This window comes from Mastacembelus armatus, chromosome 1 (assembly GCF_900324485.2).
Source record: "Mastacembelus armatus chromosome 1, fMasArm1.2, whole genome shotgun sequence".
In the NCBI taxonomy this organism is placed as follows: domain Eukaryota; kingdom Metazoa; phylum Chordata; class Actinopteri; order Synbranchiformes; family Mastacembelidae; genus Mastacembelus; species Mastacembelus armatus.
In genome coordinates, this window is record NC_046633.1 from 17,266,773 (window position 1) to 17,288,862 (window position 22,090).

At 39.0% G+C, this 22,090-nt stretch overlaps 1 protein-coding gene across 1 annotated transcript; it reads right to left on the reverse strand.

Annotated features, from left to right (window-relative positions):
- Nucleotides 1-10,042: 10,042 nt before the first annotated feature.
- chrnb5a (cholinergic receptor, nicotinic, beta 5a) lies at nucleotides 10,043-18,580 on the reverse strand. Its single transcript, XM_026303174.1, has 8 exons — nucleotides 18,535-18,580; nucleotides 15,732-15,877; nucleotides 14,193-14,237; nucleotides 14,001-14,110; nucleotides 12,236-12,762; nucleotides 11,287-11,777; nucleotides 10,487-10,632; nucleotides 10,043-10,058 (listed from the first exon to the last, which is right to left on the reverse strand). The coding sequence occupies exons 1-8, from the start codon at nucleotides 18,578-18,580 to the stop codon at nucleotides 10,043-10,045; spliced, it is 1,527 nt and encodes a 508-aa protein (XP_026158959.1).
- Between the last annotated feature and the right edge of the window lie 3,510 nt (nucleotides 18,581-22,090).

The following is a 22,090-nucleotide window of genomic DNA, read 5'->3' on the forward strand; positions in this document are numbered from 1 at the left end:
TGTTTAATTCATGTTTTTTCGTAAAAGCTGAATGCACCATGTCCAAAAGCCATTAGTGTCATCCTCTTTTCTCTCCACAGCATCACCATTTTCACATGCCTTCTTTTCATACCAACATAAATCAACTTTATCAATCACTGCATGGCCTCTTTCAGTTTTCCACCCTGTCTAAGTTGCTATTGTTGCACTGGATTTTTTCTCATTGTTCGGTACAATTTTCTCTTTCCATGCTTTGTTGCGCCCTTCTGCTTTCACCTCATATGTCTCAAACATTTTCCCCCTGCACCTGCACTCATTCATACAATACACACTGGTGCCATCTTTCTGTCTCAAATGAAACACAACACATAAAAATATCTATCCTCCTCGCTAGGACTTTTAGACAATGTTGAATTATTCACATCCACATATCTGCACCCCATTTCCTGACCCTGAGAGAAGTGCTTTTATTTTCAACCCCAAGTAATGAAATCTAGATGGCCCTTTTTTTATTCTCCCTGGCATGAGCATCTCACTGTAGTTTAATAGAGCGGAGGTGATCAGAGGCTTCTGCAAACTTCCACAAGACAGGGAGGTAGATATCATGTCTTAATTATATATTGAGAAAAGAAACGATAGTTGGAAATACAGAATACAGTTCATTCAAGGTAATTCATTGTAAAAGTCATGCAGCCAGAGAATTTTATTTTGGGTTGGATTGCAAACCAGAGCCTCCAAAATGATAAGAGAGTTTAAACAATACATTTCTTTAATGGCCTCAATAAAATGTGCCTGTAGTAGTGATTACCCTGGCTCCTCCAAACCATGTCCTAGTTGAGGTGTGTGTGAGGAAAACTAAAACTAAACTAAGTTCCATATTGTTCTCTGTGTTTGAAGAAGAAGCAGCGTAGTGTAGTGTTATTTGTTGCTTCATACATGACATTTATGAGTGTTGCCATAGATCTAACTCTTTACCAAAAGACAATGTTGTGCATCCTTGTCATAAATTTAAAAAAAATTACCAAGACTCTATGTAAGTTCTACCATCTACATTTGTGTCCTTATGAAATGACATGTGCCAACAGAAGCAGTGTTGTAGTGAGAGACAATCTGCCTAATTTGTACACATACAGACAAATGCAGGTGGAAGCAGACACACACACACACACACAACTACACAAACACATATGATCATTTTCTGTCTAAAAGGAAGGCAGTAGTTTCAGTCACTCTGCCCACATAAGCCTATAGCTCTATAGTGGGAAGGTAGTGTTTTGTAGCCGAGTGTGCAGTAGACCAACATAGTAATGATTTACGTCAGCACCAGGTAACTATATTTTACACTGGAGTCCAGATTGAACATGCGCAGAGACAGAAACACATTCATGCACCATGACTTTGTGCTAGTTTTGCAAAAGTAATTTCCCATGGGACAGTAAAATGTCATATGGTCTGGTGCATGTAGCCCAAAAATGGGTTAACTCACGCTGAGTGTACAATGAACCAACTTGTGGACACCAATTTTTGCCCCAAATTGTACATAAATTCTATTTAATCACAAGTTTAAAGTCCTAGTGTTTGAGTCTTCACACACATACACGCACACATGCACTCATGCCAGTTCCACAGGTCTCTGTGTGAGGGGATTTCAGGTAAACTGATGGGTATAATTGTGAAAAAATTGTGGCAGCTTACCAGTCTGGAAACATTTTAACTGTTACAGCTTGTGGGATGGAGTATGTGACACTCAGATGTACTTGAGCCACAGGCAAGATGGATGTTTAAACAAGCTCAAAACCTCTGTTAGTACATCATAAACATCTAAGAGTATTGCTCTCATTACTGTCGACAGAGCTGGATATCTTTTATTCATTACTATGGCAGCAGAACAGGAAGGGGATCATGATTAGAGCTCAGTACTGTCAACATTGGGAATGTTTTTACATGGCTTGGATACCCAAAATGGGCTAAAAATCCTTATTCGGTGCAGCACAGACTGTAAAATATCAGAACGGATAAGTCTGTTAAATATTAATTGTTTGCTCTGGGATTTGTTCATTAAAAACAAAAAAAGTTGGTTGGACATTTGTTTTTCATCTTGATTTACTTCTCAGGGAAGTGTTTTTTTGTACCAGTGGCTTTTGGACAATATCCAGCCAATGCACTGGACAAACACACAAAGAAGCCGACACACCGACCAATCAAATATTGTATGCAGCCAAAAGTGGGTTATCCACTGGGACATGCTGACTCAAGCCATCATGCTTAGCAGGTGATATTTAGAATAACCACTGAGACACAGTGAAAACTGTGAAGGGACTGCTACTAAACAGAGTGGCCTATTGGCTGCACTGGCATGACCTTATCTTGGATGTTTCAACTCATTTTTACTCTGGACTGAAGAATACACATCTTTTCTTTAGTATATATTTTAATTGTGTCAACTATTTCAAACTTCTTAAAGGTGACTGCTGCGATTAGTTAATTTGTAGTTCCACACTGGTACCAGCAGGCAGTAGAAGCTATTAAATTAGTTCACTAAATAGTACAACACACAGGTGTGGGGAGACAAACACACTAGAATTCATACTGAATGCTGGTATCCAGCACATCGCCTGTCCCATGTTTTAAGCTACTCGGGCGTGTAGCGTGAAAAAGGACAGATAATTGGGTTTATCACTGGGGTATTTTTAGTTTGCCATTTCTCCACACGCAACTTACAAAAGAATGAAAAAGGGTGGGTGGGTCTAAGAACAGAAACAGAGAGAAGAGAATAATGGAAGGATAAGGAGGAAGAAGAGGAGAGAAATGGAGGTTAATAAAGGAACGAGAAAGAAGGAATGGGCCAAAGAGATGGGGTCTGGCACATGTCCAGGTTTAGCGGAGTGTGTGTGAAGGAGCAGTAATGTTTCCACCCTGAGGCACCAGTGCGGGTAGATGGAGCAGAACGAGCCCTCTGGATGACTTCAGGGGTGTCTGGCAGATCCCGCTTATTTGGGAGAGCAACTTTCACAATGCAGGACCCAGATTTTTCACCATGATGCAGACCCCTTTTAACATTGGCAAACATTGCAGGGCAAGAATATGAATCTGTTAGTTGTTCTGTGGTTTGAGGCGTCACATCATGTTGATAGGTGAGATAAAGAACATGTTGGCAGTACAAGCTGGAAATGAAAGAAAATGTTAGTTTTTTTTTTTTTATTTTTGTTGCAGAATCCTGTTTTAGAAGGATGACTAAAATACAAAAATCAATAGTAGCAATGTAACGCATGCAGCCTGAAGACAAAACATCTTTTTTGGGAATAGAAATACTTTTATCCTCTCTAGAATTAAATAAGAAAAATCTAATTGTACAGATGAGTGGCATCGATCTTTTAATCTCACTCTTTTTAAGAAAACTACAAAACATATTAAACTGTTCCTGTAAAGAAAGCTATGATCAAAGTCTTAAAAAAATAAACTGATAATAGAAATATAATTTCATTCAACAAGCTGAATGACAAATGATTGAATGCACACAGCCAAGCTATTGTATAAAACTATATTGATTGATGTTCCATTCTAGAAATATTATATATATTTAAAAAAAAGAAAAAGCTTTATCTTTCATATACCTTATTATTTTAGACTTCGAACATTTTGTGAAATTTCATGTCAGCCTGATCGGTTTGTACATGTGTGCTGGACAAAAACGGTTGATCTGAAAAGCAGTGCTGCTGGATCAGCTGAGGCCAGCACTGCCAGAGGAGATGGGATGGGGTGAGCTGAGGGTGAGGGTGAGGGTGAGGACATGGGATAAAGAAATGGAAAGGTATCCATTAAAAACTACTGTCCTGGAAAAATGCTGTTCTGTGAAAAATGGTGACACTATTTAGAGTCACAGTAGAAGGAAAAAAGAAAGTAGTGATTCATCTTAACCTTGTAGTTACAGTAGGTTTTTCTGAAAATTAAACAATAACAGTTCATTTCTGTCACAAGTACTGTAACACATTTTGAAATGTATAGTAACTTCAATCATCATTAGGGTAATTAGGGCCCAAGTTTCTGTAAGAATTATAATTATTATTTTTGATCTGGTTCCCATAGGCAAAAACTCTAAATTTACCACACATATCTGTTACCACAGTGAGCAGTCACAGACAAAGTCTAAGCCATGGGTGTGGCCCAGGGACTCCATGGTGCCCCCTTATGTCAGTGAGTCTTGTGGTTGGCATGTAGTTTCAGCTACACACACCAAAATTGGTAGGTGTATGGAAGACCCCGGTACAAACAATTTCCACATCTCTCAAAATAAACAGGAAATGTGTCATAAATATAAAATGCATTCCTTAACAAACACCAAACGTCAGTGGTTACTGACAATGACTATGATGATATACACGTGTACCAAAGTAGACTGACATAGCGCCACCGTGTGCCAACCTAGCAATTGGTGCTTCCTGTGTCTAAAGGTTGTTCAATTTGGCACACTCATTAGGTCTGTACATTTGATGGATATCCCATGTTGCAATATTAGATGGCGACATGTCAGGGCTTGCAGCACTGGAGGATCTCAGGCTCATCATTGTCCCTAGTAAATTGATTAGCCACTTAGACTTGCATTTTCACTTTTTGAGATTGGCATTGGGCCCATGGCAGTGGGGAAGAACCAGAGAACCAAGGAGCACTGTGGTACAGCCCATACCGAGCACAGGTGCTCCCAGGCTGACTCATGACCACTGGATGTCCCAGTCCCCTGGTGCTGGGGAAGACCCAGAGAACCAAGGGGTACTGTGGTACAGCACATGCAGGCAAATGTGCTCACATGCCAGATAAAGGGGGCTGGATGCCCTGGTCACCTGGTAGTGGGAGGAACCAGAGATGAAGGGACACTGTGGTACAGCACATGCACAGCAAAGGTGCTCACAGGGTGTCAAAGAACAGCTGGACCTGTCTGTCTACTGGTGGTGGTGGTGGTGAAGAACCAGAGAACACTGTGGCACTGAGGCACAGCCCATACCAGATGATAGTGCTCACAGGCCGGCTAATGGCTGCTGGACGTCCCGGTACGTGGTACATGTCTCTGTTTTACTCACTCACACACACAGAGAGTGAGAGAGAGAGAGAGAGAGAGAGAGATTTGCTTTTATACCTCAAGGGTACATCACCTTGACTCACATTTATTTCCTGGAGACTATCTCTAACCTCAAACCAAATTCAGATATTTCCTAAGCTGGCCACCATTTTGCCATGGTGTAAACAAGTCTCAGTCCCCATGATGTGAGAAAAACCTGAACGCATACAAGCACACACACACATACATGCACCAGTTAGGACACAGTAAATATGTGTTTTGTCGACTGCAATCCACAACAGCAGCAGTTCATCATATTTTTGCTGATGGTCTCACTTCAGAAAATAGTGCTTCACTTTTGTGGAGATAAAGAATTTGGGGCTGTTAAATCTTACAATACGCTACAAGTGTGCAGTTCATTTATATGCACTAGTACATAAAAAGTAACAATGAGCTCTGTCATCACTGGCTGCTGACAGTTGGAAGGTGATGTTATTTTCACCTGAAATCACCTTCTTGTTAGCAGATGGAGTTTGGGCAGACGCACAAACCCACTCGGCCTCAATTGAACATAAGCGCATTAGTGCTGTCAAGCACATTTCCTCTTTTCTCAGACTGAGGAAGGAGCCTCTCTGATACACACACGGAAACACAAAAGCCAGACTGTCCATTAGCAGGATGTGATCTTGCATGTGCATTCAAACATTTTCCACTGACAGGATCTAAGGCTTAGAAAGGGTTTTAACTCAGGTACATTAGTGTATGTGCTTGTGTGTCTGTGCATGGGCAGAAAGGAATGCTTAATTTTGTCTCACCAATAATACTGACAAAAAAATTATTAAATTTTAAACAGGACAAATGCATGTTGTCTGAGCATGTATTTCTCAGGCAGAGTAGCACTGAGATATACAGACATTCACCTCACCCACACACAACTGTCAAGTGCTGTCTTCAAAGCTGTTTGATCAGCACATGATGAAAACAAGTTTGGTAAAAGTACAAAATGTATTTAAGGTCATCCTGATAAAACACGTGTCACAATGACACATTAGTGTCATTATATCAACTTTTGAAAAGTATAAAAATACTTATGCCACTTTCTGCTGAACCCATCTGTCCCTTTCTGAGCACTGAACAACTTCTTTTATCCTGAACCATTAGTACTCAGCCTAAGTATTTCCAGAATGTCAGCTGTTCCATCCACAAAGCAACAAAATGATTTCTCTTCCACTACTACTTCCATGCTCTTTTATGGTGAGAGTGAACCACAGTATATATATTTATATTTACTCACATGTAGAACTCCCGATCTTCAGCTCAGAGTAATCTGGACAGACAGCTGATACAATACAGAGACTTACCCTCAAGTATGACATCAAGAGAGCGTCTAAAAGATTGTGAGCTTCTGAAATTGTGCTTCGACATACACAGATCAGCCACAATCTTAAAACCTGGCAGGTGAAGTCATAACATTGGTTATTGTGTTTTTGCAAATCTGAAAAATGGGCATGGCAATTCTGCAGTGATCAGTACCCACCAAAAAGAACTCAAAGAAGGACAATCGGTGAACTGCTGAACCAGACTGGTCTAAACAGCTACTATAGCACAAACTGCTAAAAAAAACCTAATGTTGGCTATAACAGGCAGGTGTCTGCTCTGACACCTGCCTATTATAGCAATACAACATAACTAGTTTGTATTATACCACATCAGTTGGAAAAAGTGTTTATATCCGATCTGAATGAAACAATGTTGCTTAAACATGGAAACACTTTACTCTCTCCTAGGTGTCTTTCATTGGATGGCAGTCACTTGACAAATAACTCAAAAAGAATAACAGCTCACAAAGCCGGCCAATAAATGAGTATGTTACTTCTTTCAGAGTTACAGAAATGGCTGGACACTGATACCCTAACAATGGAAATGAGGGAGTTTCCAAAGTATTTAGATTGCTTAACAACCAGTTCTGAGTATATTGGTAACCTATTCACAAAAAAACTTGTCTCACTAACAACAGCCATCTTAAAGTTCCTTGCTACGAGTAAACATAATAACACACGCAAATTTAGGTAATATATTCAACAATTTGGCATCATTTAGAAAAACTGTTGTAAATACAGTTAACCCAAGCAAATACAGAAAACACAACCACTACAATATAAATCATTACATAACAGCATAAGGACAAAAAAAAAAAAAAAAAATCAAAAAAATCCATTGATGGATTAATGAACAGGACTACAGGACACAGGCCCAGGGCCCTGAGGAGCTCCCCTGCAGAATATCCATCTCTGTATCAAACTGTATTAGATTTAACACAAACTATATGTCATTGGATGTCCAAATGGCATCACTAAACAACTATTGGCTACATGATGAAAACTGAAGCATCATTTGACTTCAAATAATAATAATTAGTCAAAATTCATTAAAAAAAAAGATTGTGTTTCAACGAAGAAACTGCCAAAACAAAGTTTATATGGATTTGGATTAGCCCTGGATTTGATTTGCTTGTGTTGGTTATATTATTTTAAGATGTATATTTATTGTTTAAATGACATCAAAGGTTAGGTGATAAAAAAAAAAAATCTAAAGTGGCAAATTTTACAACTCTAATGTTGGATAAAAAGATATAGAAAATGCAAGTAACAACAGCAACAATGCTCTTGAGTCCTGCAAGACTGAGCTGACCAGCCTTTAATGATATTAAAGATGGATTAATGAAAGGACCTACAGCAGACAGGCCCAGTAGGCCTGGTTAATAGTCTTTGGTTGATAGACAGATGATTCAGATAGATAAGTAGATAAGGAATTATACATATTCTTATGTGACAGGACATACACCCACAATGTTCATTTCCTACTCCTGCAATAGCAGACCCATTCATCTGCATAGCTTACTCCTTCACTGCTGCACATCCCACTAAGAGCGCACAGTTAGTGAACTACAACAAACTATACCACATACTGTACGTACACATTCAAAAGTTGAGCATTACTCATCATTCATACAGCTGAAGCAAGGGACAGGTAGCCTAATCCTTCTTTACATAATTTTACTCTATGACGTCTGTAGGTCATATGAGCTAAGAGCTTCTGTTTCTAATAAGCTATTTTTGTTGTTTTATTGAGTGAGTTAAAGTAAAGACATGTGGTGCTGAGTCACTAACCATGAGCCAACAAGAAATATGAGGCTGGGACAGAAAGATCCATGTCCAGAGAAGCACACAGGGTGGCAGGATATCAGACAGGTAGTGAATAATAACCTTGATCTGAAGCTTTCAGGTACATGTAGGCCTACAGGGATTCAGGCAAGTTCCAGTAGCTTCATCACTGAGGCATTGAGAGCAACGTGACTGGGGCTTATATAGTGATGGAGAGCGAGAAAGTGAGACACAAGTGAAACTATTCAGGAGAATAAGTGACAAAATAAAGGAGCCAGAAGTAAGGGTCAAGCCCAAGACAGGAAATGCTACCAAAATAAAAGCATGAAGCTGGGAATAAGCTAGGATCATGACAGCTCTACTTGTTTTATTACTTACACCTTTACTTTTTCTAGAGAGACATATCACATATATGTCAAATTAGCACATCCCAGAAAAAAAAAAACATTTTATTCAAGGAACATCTATTTATTCACTCATCCATTCTCTATACTGCTTAGTCCAAGTCAGGGTGATGATGGGCTGGAGTCAATCTGAGCTGACATAAGGTGAGAGGTGGGGCATTTCCTGCACAGATCACCAGTCTATCGCAGGGCTGACACACAGAGACAAACACTCACACTCTCATTAACACATACAGGCAATTTATAGTCATCAATTAACCTAACACCAAACTGTGTGTTTGGACTGTGGGAGGAAGCCGGAGTGACTAGAGAAAACCTACACAGACAATGTAAGAACATGTAAACACCACACAGAAAGGACCTGGGGTCGAGTTGGAGTCAAACTCAGAACTTTCTTGATTCAGGGAACAGGGTTAGCCAAACCTAATAAATTCTCAGCTTTTTATTCAGCATGTTGTTGCATTAAAATACAGTGAGTGTCAAAACCATTGATTTATTGTGGTGCTACAGTTCTGGCTTATTTGATCTTCTGTCAGGATACTGAACCACAGTTTAAGGTAATTGTGTAAGTGAGGGATGGAATGAGCTGGTGAGCAAAGAAGCACAAACAGGTGGAATTTATCTTTTCCTTTCTAAATGTGGTGGACAATAAAAGTGTGTGTGTATATACTGCACAGTTACAGTCACATTTATTTTAAATTTCATGTGTGTTCTCATCACTTATAAGCATATTTTCGTCCTTGTCATTTTTCATTTCTGCACAGGTTTTCTTTAAGCGTTCTTGGATTTTTCTGTGATGTGATGTAGCACAGAAAGTAGAAAAAAGAGAACAGGTGAATGAGAAAAAGACAGCAAGAGAAAGTAACTGGAGAATACACATTCTTCAAAATAATACAATGCAGTAAAAGTTGCAATACTGTTTGGGAGATGGATTGTGGAGATGAGGCACAAAGCTATGAAGCAGAACAAGAAAAACACAGAGCTAGAGAGATGGTGTGTTCATATTTTTATAGAGGGAAAGGGAAAGGGCCTACTGTTTTTCTATCAGTTTTGTTGCTTTTGGTTATTCTTTAAATTGTGGAAGTAAAAAATGGGGAAAATAGTCTGCAGTTCTCTCGTATGTTTTCAAAAACTTTGCCATAATAATGGCATTTTGAATGAAAGTTTGTATTTGTAAAAAAGATATGTTTGTCCTGCCTGTGATGATGATGAGGCCATCAGCAACAGAAGTCATGCAATAAGAAAGAAAAGTGTTCCAGTATAACTACATCTTTAATTGAGGTCCACTCCAGGAAATACAACAGTCTGCTGGCAGCATTGATTAGACCAGTTATCGGTCACATCCATCCATTAGAGACAGATCAGAGCCAGACCTGGTGCAGTTAAAGTTTCCAGAGATCTTTTTTTTTTTTTTTTAAATTCTGTCTTCCATCAGAGAAATCCTAGAAATCACCATACCTATGGGGAAAAAAGAGAAAAGAAAAAGCAAAAAAGTTGGTCCACATATGTTATGTTTTGTGTTCCAGTAACTGGTTTATATGAAATAAAAATGTTTTGGTGGTTTATGTGCACAAGACAACATATTTTCAGAGCCAGATTAGAGCCACAGAGACTGTTTCTACACAGATAATTGCTGAACAAGGATCATGACTGTATCACATTTGGGAGACAAAGACAACAGTAAAAGAAAAGATGCATTCTACCTGCAAAACAATTTAAAGTCAAATCCATGTTTCCAGTCTAGATTTTGCAGAGGGTCACTTCATGTCAGTTCATGCTGCACTACAGTCAAGCATTTCTCTTATCTAAGTCCCAGACATTTAAATAACAGTTTTTGCCCGGAGTGTTGTGGTGTATGTAACTGTGTGTTTTGGTGTGTAACTCACTCAGTGTCATCAGCAGTGGGTGTGTTATAGCTTTGGAACAGTGGTTGCATGAAGAGCCCCAGCGTTCCCACTAAACACACCAGGATGAAGATCCACAGGAACAGACGGTCTATCACCATGGCTACGTACTTCCAGTCTTCTATGATCTGGAACCAAACCAACAAGACTATTAGGGTGCTGAGGCCGATCAAATCATGAAAGTAAAGTTTGTGGAAAAGCAAACACGCTTGGGAAGGATTTCTGTCAGGAGAGGTTTTATTAACTGCTGGAGTGGTTAGGAAGTTTTGAGGACACCAAATGCATATCTGGGTGTAATTTTAACTGCACTGCTGTCGCTTGATGCTGAGAGGAAGAGATGTAGCTTGATGAAAAATCTGCTATAAGCAATTACAGCTGCAAAACTTGTTTGTAATATTTATTAAGTGGGGGTGTTTTGGGAAGGTTTAGAAGCCTGGGGCCACCAATTTGGATTTTAAGGTTAGTGCTGTGTTCAGTCAAGTTTGTAAAAGAATGCATACAGAGTTTTTTAAGGATATCTAATCTTTAAAAAATAGATAAGTCACATGTTTGAATAATGTCACAGAAGGACAAAAGCAAATACTGAATTATGTAAGACATGTTTCACATCTCCATAAATAAATCTCATTCCTCTATAATGCTTATGTGTCCTCATCCATCTCTATAATCTGCTTTTGTGACTCAGTTCTTTCCTCATTCAAATCACTAATATAATATGTTTCCTGTTGTTTATTCATTTGATAGCATCCCTCCCTGCTTATCGTTAGTTTTCAGCTTCTCACCCCTTCGTCATCATCTTCAGTCTTCATGTGTTCAGCGATGTATCTCACTCCGTCCACTGCCTCCTCCAGATCTGCATCCCACTGAAGAGCTAAAGGTCTTCGGAGGTCTGAAAACCCACCACCTGTATCTGGAATGTCACCCACCTTCCAGCAAAACCTGTGGGCCAAATCTTCATTCACATAGAAGGAATCTGTGTCAGTTTGGATCCCACCGAGTCTGAAGTTGGAGTACTGCTTCGTCCCCATGCCACTGTGGGAAATGGTTTTCCCAGTACTACTCCCGGTGGCGTACTTCTGGCGAAACTTATCTCTGGTGTTGGACGAGCCTGGGCGCCTCATGAGAAGGAAGGTGGGGAGGCGAACTAAGAAGAGATACTTGACCCATTCTGGCATGTGGTGGGTGGATGGGGAGCGGTGGTGTACGTTGAGGACACAGACTGTGCTTACAATGGAGAAAGTGACCAACACCATGGTGAACATCAGGTATTTACCTTAAAGAAAGTGACAGAGAAAGAAATTCAATATTCAGGCAACACAGAGGCAAGTATTGTGCATTGCTGATGTACATTTAATGGAAAGGTGCATTAACATGAATGTATCAAGGCAACAGTAAACATGGACGATGCATTAACACTTTTTGCACATGCAACACAACCATTTGCTTGTAATGTTTTTGGTTATATTATTCTGTATTTTTTCATTGAACAGTAAATGTAAAGCAAAACATTTATGGAAATATAAAAATCATAGATGTAGCTTTAAATTCTTCCACGGTTTTCATCAGCATTATAGTGAAAAATAGATCATTTCACTTGTATATGTTTTTGCTGTTTGAAAATAAAATATTATTGATTTAAATATTGAGAAGATTCTTTGATGAAGGTTAAAAAATATGTGTTGAGTATTATCAGGACATAGTCACATATAGACACACATAAACTGGATTGACCTATAAGTGGCACAGCTAGAGAGGTGGGTGGTACTATCTTTGAGATCAGCAGCAGGAACACAGTGAGTGCCAGCAGCACCGAGATACATAGTGTCATCTTCTCCCCGCAGTCTGACGGCAGGTAGAACACCAGGATAGCCAGTGACGTGATCAGCACACACGGGATGATCATATTAATGGTGTAAAACAGTGGCTTCCTCTTGATCACAAAATCATAGGTGATATCCAGGTAGGTTATGTCGTTGGGGTCCTCGTTTTTGCGTGCTGGTAGAGAGACAATGTCCCACTCTCCACTGGGCGTGAAGTCATCACGACTGGCAAAGTCACTGGTGAGGATTAGGTCCACTTCTGTGTGGTCGTAGGTCCAGGAGCGGAACTTGAGAGTGCAGTTCTGCTGGTCGAAGGGGAAGTTCTGCACCTCAATGGCACAGGCTGACTTGTAGATGGCCGGAGGGAGCCAAAAGATGTCCCCTGTGTTGGAGACCACGGCGTTGCAATAAAAGGACACCTCATAGACACCGTCAGCACTGCAAGAGGTTTGAGTAATGTAAGATTAAAGAGAATATGGACTCAGAGGTAGAAGAATGCATATAAATCAAGGCCAAAAAAACCCTTTAATATACTCAGTGGTCATATTCTACCAGCATGTCTCTGACCCTCCTGCAAATACAATCAACACTTGCATGAATTATTCAATATTTTGGAAAATACATTTATTCATTTGAGATAGTTGAGAATGTCGATAGCATTCTTTTGCCTTTTTTGTTAAATATGAACCTACAGGCAGGAAATGTTAGCTTAGCTACAATAGCTAATATGTGAGTGTGTTAATAAGTGAGCATATCTAACAGACATGACTGTCATCAATCTTACATAACTCTTCAAGAAAGCAAATAGGCATATTTCTCAAAATGTCAGACAATTAAATCAGATACAGATGGCTGACAGATTAAGTGAAAACCAACATAAGCACCTTAGTCAGGTACTGGGTCACCATATGCCACCAGAACAGCTTCAATGCACCTTGACAGTGATTCAACCAGTCCCCAGGAGAGATGAACATCATTCTTCTGAAAATATACTCCATCATTTGGTGTTTTAATGATGGTGGTGGAGAGTGCTGTCTAACTCATCAATAAAAGATCTCCCAAGGCATATCACCCCTCATGCCCCCATGGATGGGGAGTCATCCTGGGAGAGACTACCAGACATGTTGGACCATGGTAATTACTCATTACTAATTGTACTGATTTGCAGTGACCCTTCCCTTTAAGGAGACAGGGGGACTCATACCATGCCAGCAAAATGTCCTCATACACCTTAACAGAACCAATAGATCCTCCTCACTGTAGGGGTTGAACATTCAGGTTTTTCCTTTAATTTGTCATCCATCTGTGTATCTGAAGTCAGCTATCCATGGAGGTTTCTTTCCCTTTTTTACAATGGCAGATCCAAACTCTCCCTCATGCTTGGTTGAAGTGATAAAAAAATCAGGTTAATCACAAATTGCTTTGTAGGCAAATCAATTGTAGACAATCTGGAACATTTTTATTAGACTAATTACTAGAAAATATACCCTTATTTTAGCAGCTTTGTAAAGTCTGGGCTGTAATGTTGGCAAATACTGTAGAATGACATTCTGTATCTCAATTTATATAACAATGTAATCCATCAATATTAGGCCACCACACATGCAGCCACACAATGAGACCATATAAGTCAAATAATGACAAAGAGCTTTTCTCTTTGATGGGATGGCACTTACTTGTTGTAGAGCACTATATCAGGAAGCCAAATGTGTTTGGATGGTATTCGTAGTTTCTTGATTCCATCATACTTGTCTGGGTCCCACCTCAGCCTGTAGTCATTCCACTCCTGCAGAAAGAATTTTCATGAACTTATTTTCTGACAAACGCACCAAAATACTGTACATGTACTGTACGTGCACTGGGTGTACCTGACACAGCCACAAGTTGGTCGTCATTATTTGTTCTCTCTCGTTCTGTAAGAAAATAAGTCAACTTGTCATATTGTTGAACATAACTTAGCTGTTAATAATGAGTTGCAGTATTGCCTACTGGTAGTGGTTTTAGCAAGGTCAGACTCAAATGTCAAAGTATACCTTCAGGGATAAGTGTACCTTCTACTTCTACAGAATCAGGCTGAAGTGTGTGATGCCTTTGGATATTATTGAAAAGCACTTTTAACACAGAAAGTAATATAAACTGTAATATGTCTATACATCTACAGCATAAAAATGAATAGAACAATCTTGTTTAGAAGCCCATAATGTGACATTAAAATACAGTGACTAAAATGTGATGGATGTTTCAAAAAATCCTCTAAACTTCTACATTATCATTATGTCTTGACTGTGGACACAGCCCTTTGCCACAGCAGAGCCATTCATACCTTAGCCATAGTGAATTAACATGTATTAGTTCATAAACACAAGATAATTCAGAAATGGATGTCTTTTTAAAATGTTTGAAAATCATGAATTCATCCATTTTATGAATTGCTTATCCAGTGCAAGGTTGGGTAAGGGACAAACTCAAAGTCATCTACACCTCAAGCAATTTAAAGTTCACACTTAATCTGCTTTGCATGTCTTTGGCAGCTTAATGCATTCAAATTAAATATTAATTATAAGACATAACATGTAATATTTATTCCATGCTAGTATAGTATTTATGTAGCTGTATTAGTAAGCTTAATATGAGGCATTCCAGGCCGTGTTACTGCAATGAGACAATTCAAAAGTCACCACTGTAATGAAGATTTTTCCAAGATGGTCTTATATAGCAGCTGTTAAGAGGCAGATTGCATATAGTAAAAGTTCTGCACTCGGCCATACATGTTTTTCATTTATTCTGCCTGATTAGACCCCTAGTGAGGTTAAAATACCTTTTTTATGAAAGACATTTAGGCATAAGAGCAGCACTAGTGTAAACCATGGAATTATCAGAATTCAAGTTAGTTGCTTCTGTTTCAGAGTCCTGGCAATTTACAAAAGACCAAAGCATAAATTTCCCTGACTTTTACTTTCAAGTGCAAAAAACAAGAAAGTTTATCAATTAAGCACAACCTGTGCACACTCCTATGCTGTGCAAAGGAGAGGTCTAATTTCAAAGTGAATAAAAAGCAGACAAACATGGATGTCACAGCTAAATCCAGGCAACAAAAACAAAACAAAAATAAGGTCCATGGCAGATCTGTAGAATCACTTTCAGCAGAAGTGAAATTAGTGCAAGTGACCCTGTGATATAGCTGAACCTTAATCATATACAATCATCATATCTGTTAACACACCAGTTAAACTGAACAATTTATAATGTGTTTCAGTCCCATCAAATAAAATGGTCAGAGAATTGAATATCTGAGTTATTAACAACAACACTCATGTCCAAGCACCGAAGAGCCTGACTAACATGATGATCTGTACGTGTGTATACAGTTGTGTGTATTTGTATGTACAGTATGTGTGTATACTCACTACACTGATGAGTTGAGACAGTGTCACCTGTATGGAGATGGTGACCTGCTGACTTTTATTGACAGCTGGTCTGATCAGTTTATTGTAGCGCTCTGGTCCCAACAGGTAGTTCACCAACCGCTCCTCTGCGTTCTCTGCCCTAGTGCCTGTGGGCAGAAAAGTCATTTTAATAGTGTACATTTGAGAAAGTGAATTTAGGGATGAATCTCTTTTTAAAATTCAATTCAATTCAATTCAGTTCAATTTAGTTTTATTCGTATAGCGTCAAATCACAATTCAATCATCTTTCAATCATCTCAAGGCACTTTACAAAAAAGAAAAAAACCTAGAAAATCCCTTACGAACAAGCACTTGGAGACAGTGGAGAGGAAAATCTCCCTTTAACGGAAGAAAAAACCTCCAGCAGGGAAGGACGGGGGGGTTAGGGTAGGGTAGAGGAGCTTAACAGATTGCTGGTACCCTCCTTGTAAATCAATGCAGAGCAAAAGAACAGACAAAAATCGAGTCATGCATCCATCCCTATTAGGATCCCTGAAGCTTTGTGTTACCCAGCCCTAAATTATGGGTTATGTAAAAGTCATCATATGAATACCTCAGAACAAAAAATGCTTTTGACCCACACACTTTCTATCATAGCTACATTGTCAAACAAATTGACAAAAGTGCACAGTGGCTAGCATCTGGACCGCACTGTGCCTGTCACATGAATTGCCTGTTTTTGTTTTTTTTTTTTTTTTCTTTTAAAATGACATGCAGGGAAGGCTGAGTGAGCAGGGATATTCTTTTTCAACACCACCCTACTGCTTCAAGTTTTCATATCACAGTGAATGACAGTGTTTTCAGCTTAGAGTTAAATGAATCTCAGCACTGCAGCTTCTTTGAACTACAGAGAATAAATTAATTACCATAAAATGAGACCCTGAAAAACATATCTGAGAGAGATGATTAAGAGAAAGATGTTTCTTAAATTGAAGATAGAGACCTTAATCATATTTAGGTTTCAGCAGAAGCAACAGAAGTATATACAGTGTGTAAACATGTATGGTAATGTTTAGATTACAACCTGCACATTACAGGGTAAAGATCATGGGGTCTGAATATGTACTGTATGAATAAAACACTAATTAACTACCTGTACTGGTTTTAAGTAGTACTGAGGGAATAGCCATTACTTTAAATAGAGTACTTTTTGTATTTGCACTTCAGAACCATGTTTTATGTAACCTTTCTAACTCATTACAGCAGAACTAGAAATATTGTTTCTTTTATTTCATTCATTAATTTACATTATCACACCCTGACATCCACATTACCTTCCCTCCAGCTGGTCAAAGACTTAGGTATGATAACTGCATCTAGAGTTTTTATATTCTTCCATTTTTAAACTCAGTCTTCAGCCCCAACTGTTGCTGACTCAAACTTCACTTCAGTCATTATATTACATTTCCTGGAGCTCCCTCTGGGGCCACAAAAGACTTTTCACTACAATATGCAGTAGTTCACAAAGACCTGTATACACACTATGATATGTTAAATTGATAGGGATCTCCTTTTAGTAAAACAGCACTGAAAATGTTCATTTATTATAGTAAATCCTAGGCATGTGTTTCATTGACACTATTCAGTAGGATTTATTGCATTTTTATAGCCCTGTGAGATAAAGATGAAGCCTACACTACAGTTTTAACATTTTCCTGGGTGAATGAACTCAACCACTTAATGCAACAAAAACCTGAATCAAGGTCAGGTTAATAAACGGACACTCATCTTTTAGGATAGTGGCGGAGGCACCTGAGTATTCTTCCTAAAAGGCACGAGATGCTTTCTTGGTGGTGAGTATGAAGTAGCCCTCTGTAAATTATTCAAGCAAACCATCTGCTCTTACTTACAAGTATTTTAAGAAAACGAACACCACACAGAGTTTTTAAAACCATGCGGTAAGAGTCGCTGGCAAAAGTGTTGTGGCGAAAGCTCAGAGACAACACCAGACACACACATCACATCCTCTTATTATTGTGGGATATACAGGGGTCCTCTGACTTTGTGTTTCTTTCTTTTCACTGCCTTATCATGGCCTAATGTTATTTCTAATAATTATTGAAGGCTGAGTCTGATGTCATTTCGCACAAAATATATTTCCAATTTAGCCAACAGACTTCTGGTTAAAAAAAAAAAAACAAAAAAAAAAAAACAGCATGATCCTTATAAATAATAATAAATGAATTAATGCTACCATGTATATGTTTCTGACATCTGGACGCTTTGCATCATAGATAAATAAAATGGACAAATCATAAATTACTACATGTTAAAAAAAATAATAAAGATTTCACTGCACCTTTTTTTCTTACTAGTCTAAAAAAATGTGTAAGAGCTGCTGACTGGTTCAAATGACCTTTTATGTGCGTCTCTTTGCCAAAGAATATAAAAGACTGCCAGATTTTAAACACACAGCAGGTTACACCCAACCACCTCCTGTTGGTTTGAAGTAACATAACTTACATTAGTTAGTGCTGTAATAATGAGATTAATGAAAGGGTTACGGTATCATGCCAAACTCATCAGTTCCATCAGTGCATCTCCTTTGAGAATGTCATTTAAATCATTTCTGACAGGAAAGGAGCTCATCATACGCGCTTCAATATTTATATAAAAGTCCATGTCCAATTCACTTTTCTCATCTGTGACGCGTATACCAGCACCATGGACAGCGTCTATTATCTGTTATCATTAGATGAAGCGCTGTTTAGTGGAGGTATCACGAAAACGCTTGGGAATTTGTAAGAATATTGAAATAACTTACCTGTGTGAGAGAGAATAAAGAGCAGGAGCAGAATGGTGGCAGTCATCTCCTTTCTCCGCGGCGCAAATTTCCTACTTCTTTATGTTGTCCTCTAAATTAAAATAAACTAACAGGACTTCTAATCCGCTGTGATACTGCACGTCCTCGCCGCACACCTGCTCCGGATGAGGACTGATGAACTATTGAGCAGCGCAACAAACAGGCTACGCAAAGAAACTTAGGTTAATGCAATAAAGCTGTTATCCGTAGAAAATGTTTATTTACCAAAGATAACATGTTGGCCCTTTATTTCATAGCGTACAGGAGCCGGACTGCCCACTGAGCTCTGCCGCCTCAGCCATCAACCAGATGTGGTGAGATTTTAACTATTCCCGCTCCACATCCAATGGTCCAAATCAGCGCAATGATGGAATCTGCTTTAGCGAATAAAACCACAAGCAGCCATCTGCAGTAAGTGCGCAATAAGTTCTAGTGCGCTAAGAAAGTGGCACAACTCAAAAGTGTAGGGCGCACAGCCAGGACGCACGATGTTCCTCGGGACAACTACGTGCAGCAAAAGTCCACAAAAAAGCCAGGAACAATTTCCCCTGCTGCCATCCGTGTTGCCCGGAGGAGAAGCCAGAAGAAGCGAGTGGGGTGGGGGAGTTGCGTGTGTGTGTGTGTGTGTGCTCCTTGAGTGGAAACCATTTCGCTGCCAGTCTGCCCTGGATGGCCTATGTTCTGCCAGTGGTGCTTTGTTAGCCTACTTTCCATGGCACCAAGTGAACTTGATCACAGAGCATAAAACACAGAAGAGTCCACAGCTCTCAACAGGGATATTAGGAATATATACACCCATCTAATCTAATCTAATTATCCTCTTCAGTTTTTTCGTATGAGTCTTCCAGTTCAGACTCACCAAACTCTGTCTAGTTGTCATAAATCACTCGTTTTCAACCTGATGAAACACTTTTGATATTTATTATATTAGAGTAAAAATACTAAATGCAGAATGTCACACTACAGGGCTTCAGATTGTGCTGCCACAAATCAGCAAACAACAGCTTCACCAGAATCAGAGCCTGTTGTGGAAGAGTCAAAACAGCTCAAACTTGTTAACAGTCTATGTGTCATCAGACCAGCACTGTGCTGTGACACAAATGAGTGTGTTGTTCAATGCTGTATTTGCATATGAACATTGGATTGCAGTGTGTATTCTACAGTGCTTGTTATATAAAACAGCTTATTGTTTTATTTTACCTCATTTACAGTATATGGGCTATGTATACAGTGTATAGACTAGCTCTGACACTGGTGATCCAGTGAATAAATTAATAAAAATTAATTTGGTTGGTCCTGCGTGTCACTCAGAGAGCCATTCCACACACACTGCTCCACACTCTGCATTTGACCTCCATGTGGAAAAAAGTAAAAATCTTCAACTTTTGTAAATGACATCTGAAAATACCCAGTTTTGAAAAGCAATTTGTGTGTAAAAAAAAAAAAAAAACACCTTAAAGTGGAGAAGAGACTTAAAACATCACAAAAAATGAGGGCAAGAAATTCCAGTAAGTAAAGAATACTCTAATTTGGTCATCTTTTGCTCTTTGGCGTAACACAAAACAAAATCTTATTGCATGGTTTCTGTTGTAAAGACAATGGAGTACAGTGGAGCTAATGTCTGCAGTTCATCTTGCTATCTTATATCATTTACCTCAGAGCCCCAAAACAGAGGCCTCAGTTTTGGCATAATTATTGCTTTTACACTGAATGGATGACAGAAGTTCACACCAAGAGTATTTCTAATCACAGATGTGGGTGCACGTCTGTGAAGAGGAGAGTCATGTCGCTGGCCACTATGCACCAAGAGTCGCAGTGAAAAGACAGAGGCTTGGGTGTGAAAGCAATGAAGAGTAAAGGACATGAACAGCCTGTGCCTCTTTCAGACATTGCCGCCTGTCACTCATCAATAATCCATTGCAGATTTTGTGGCAGTGTCAGTATAGATTCATCTTGGAGATGTTTGTCATCTGTCCATTATTCCTACAGTTTGTCCTACAGAGGGTCACTAGAGCCAATCCCAGCTGAAACTGGACAAGATACATTTTTATTTTATGATTTTATTTATTTGAGATACAATAAAACATTGAATACAAAAGCAGAATACACAAAACAACCTTATGGAAACATCTTTTTGGGTCAAAAAAAAAATCACACAGAAATTGCCTGTCAAAACAATCTAAATCTAATTCCAATTATTTTCCCATAATTTTTGTTTGAAAAACATGAATTTGGGTGCACTCATTCCCTACACACCAGATAATTCCCTAAAATAGAAATGATCATGTCAACAGAAAACATGATGAGATTTATCCTTTGCACAGATGGGTTCAGAGTATACATAAATCCCTCGCAGTCCAGGCCATATAGCTAACACATTACTCCCTTGCACGGACCAGTGGAGATTTCAATCTGCCATAATGGAAGTGCGTGTCTAGTTTAGTCAGGCTAAATCGCATAAAGATGTCACATTTTACAGGAGGTGACAACAGCCTCTCCAGTGCTCCATAGAGGCAGAATCAGTTTGCTAAACCCAAAATGCCATGATCCTACCTGCTCCAGTATATCAACATTACACTGAGGAGTTAAAACTGTTAGAGCTGTGTACTGGTCTGTTTTTAATCTTTATTCATTCATTCAGAAGGAGTCTTCATGTTGGAATAACTGCTGAATCTGCACAAAACAACCTCTATTCTTACACATACACACACACAAATATATACACATACACCTGAATAAGTAAGGCAATGCTAGCCAATGGACATCTGCAGTAATTTCATTATTTTCTTAGAAAAGAAATTGAATGACTAACTAGACGAGAAGGTCTTACTGCAGATTCAATCTTTATATTTGTTTGACTTTTACAACTCAGCACTTTGTTTTTGTTTTTTTTTGTTGTTGTTGTTTGTTTGGTTTGTTTTTTTTGTTTTTTTGAACAGATAACCTCAGACAAATAAACACAAAAACCTCCTATGTCCAAAATTCAAAAAGGAGGTCCTACTGTGGTCCTGGCCACATGTACAGGGATGGGGAAAGAGATTTTTTTTTAAAACTGCAGCACCAGTGTCAGCCGACAGAGACAGGATGCTGCTAAATGTAAGAAGCGTCATACTAATGTTAGTACATCAGATCAAGCAGTTTAATCAACTACTAAACAAGAGATTTTAGGTGGTGGTGGAAACTTTAAGTGAACATGAGCCACACTTTCTGACTTAAGAGTCATTGCTTCCTGTCCATTTGTTTTTAATTGGATGATTGTTCATAGCGTTTAAAAAAAGATATTCTAAACAATGTAATATGTAGATCCATCCATCCATCTTCTATACCCACTTTTCCTGAATCAGGGTCATGGGGATCAGCTGGAGCCTACCCCAGTTCTCTTTGGGTGAAAGGCAGGGGTACACCCTGGACAGGTCACCAGTCCATCACAGGGCCACATAGAGACAAACAACCTCACACACTCACACTCACTCCTATGGGCAATTTAGAGTCACCAATCAACCTGACATACATGTTT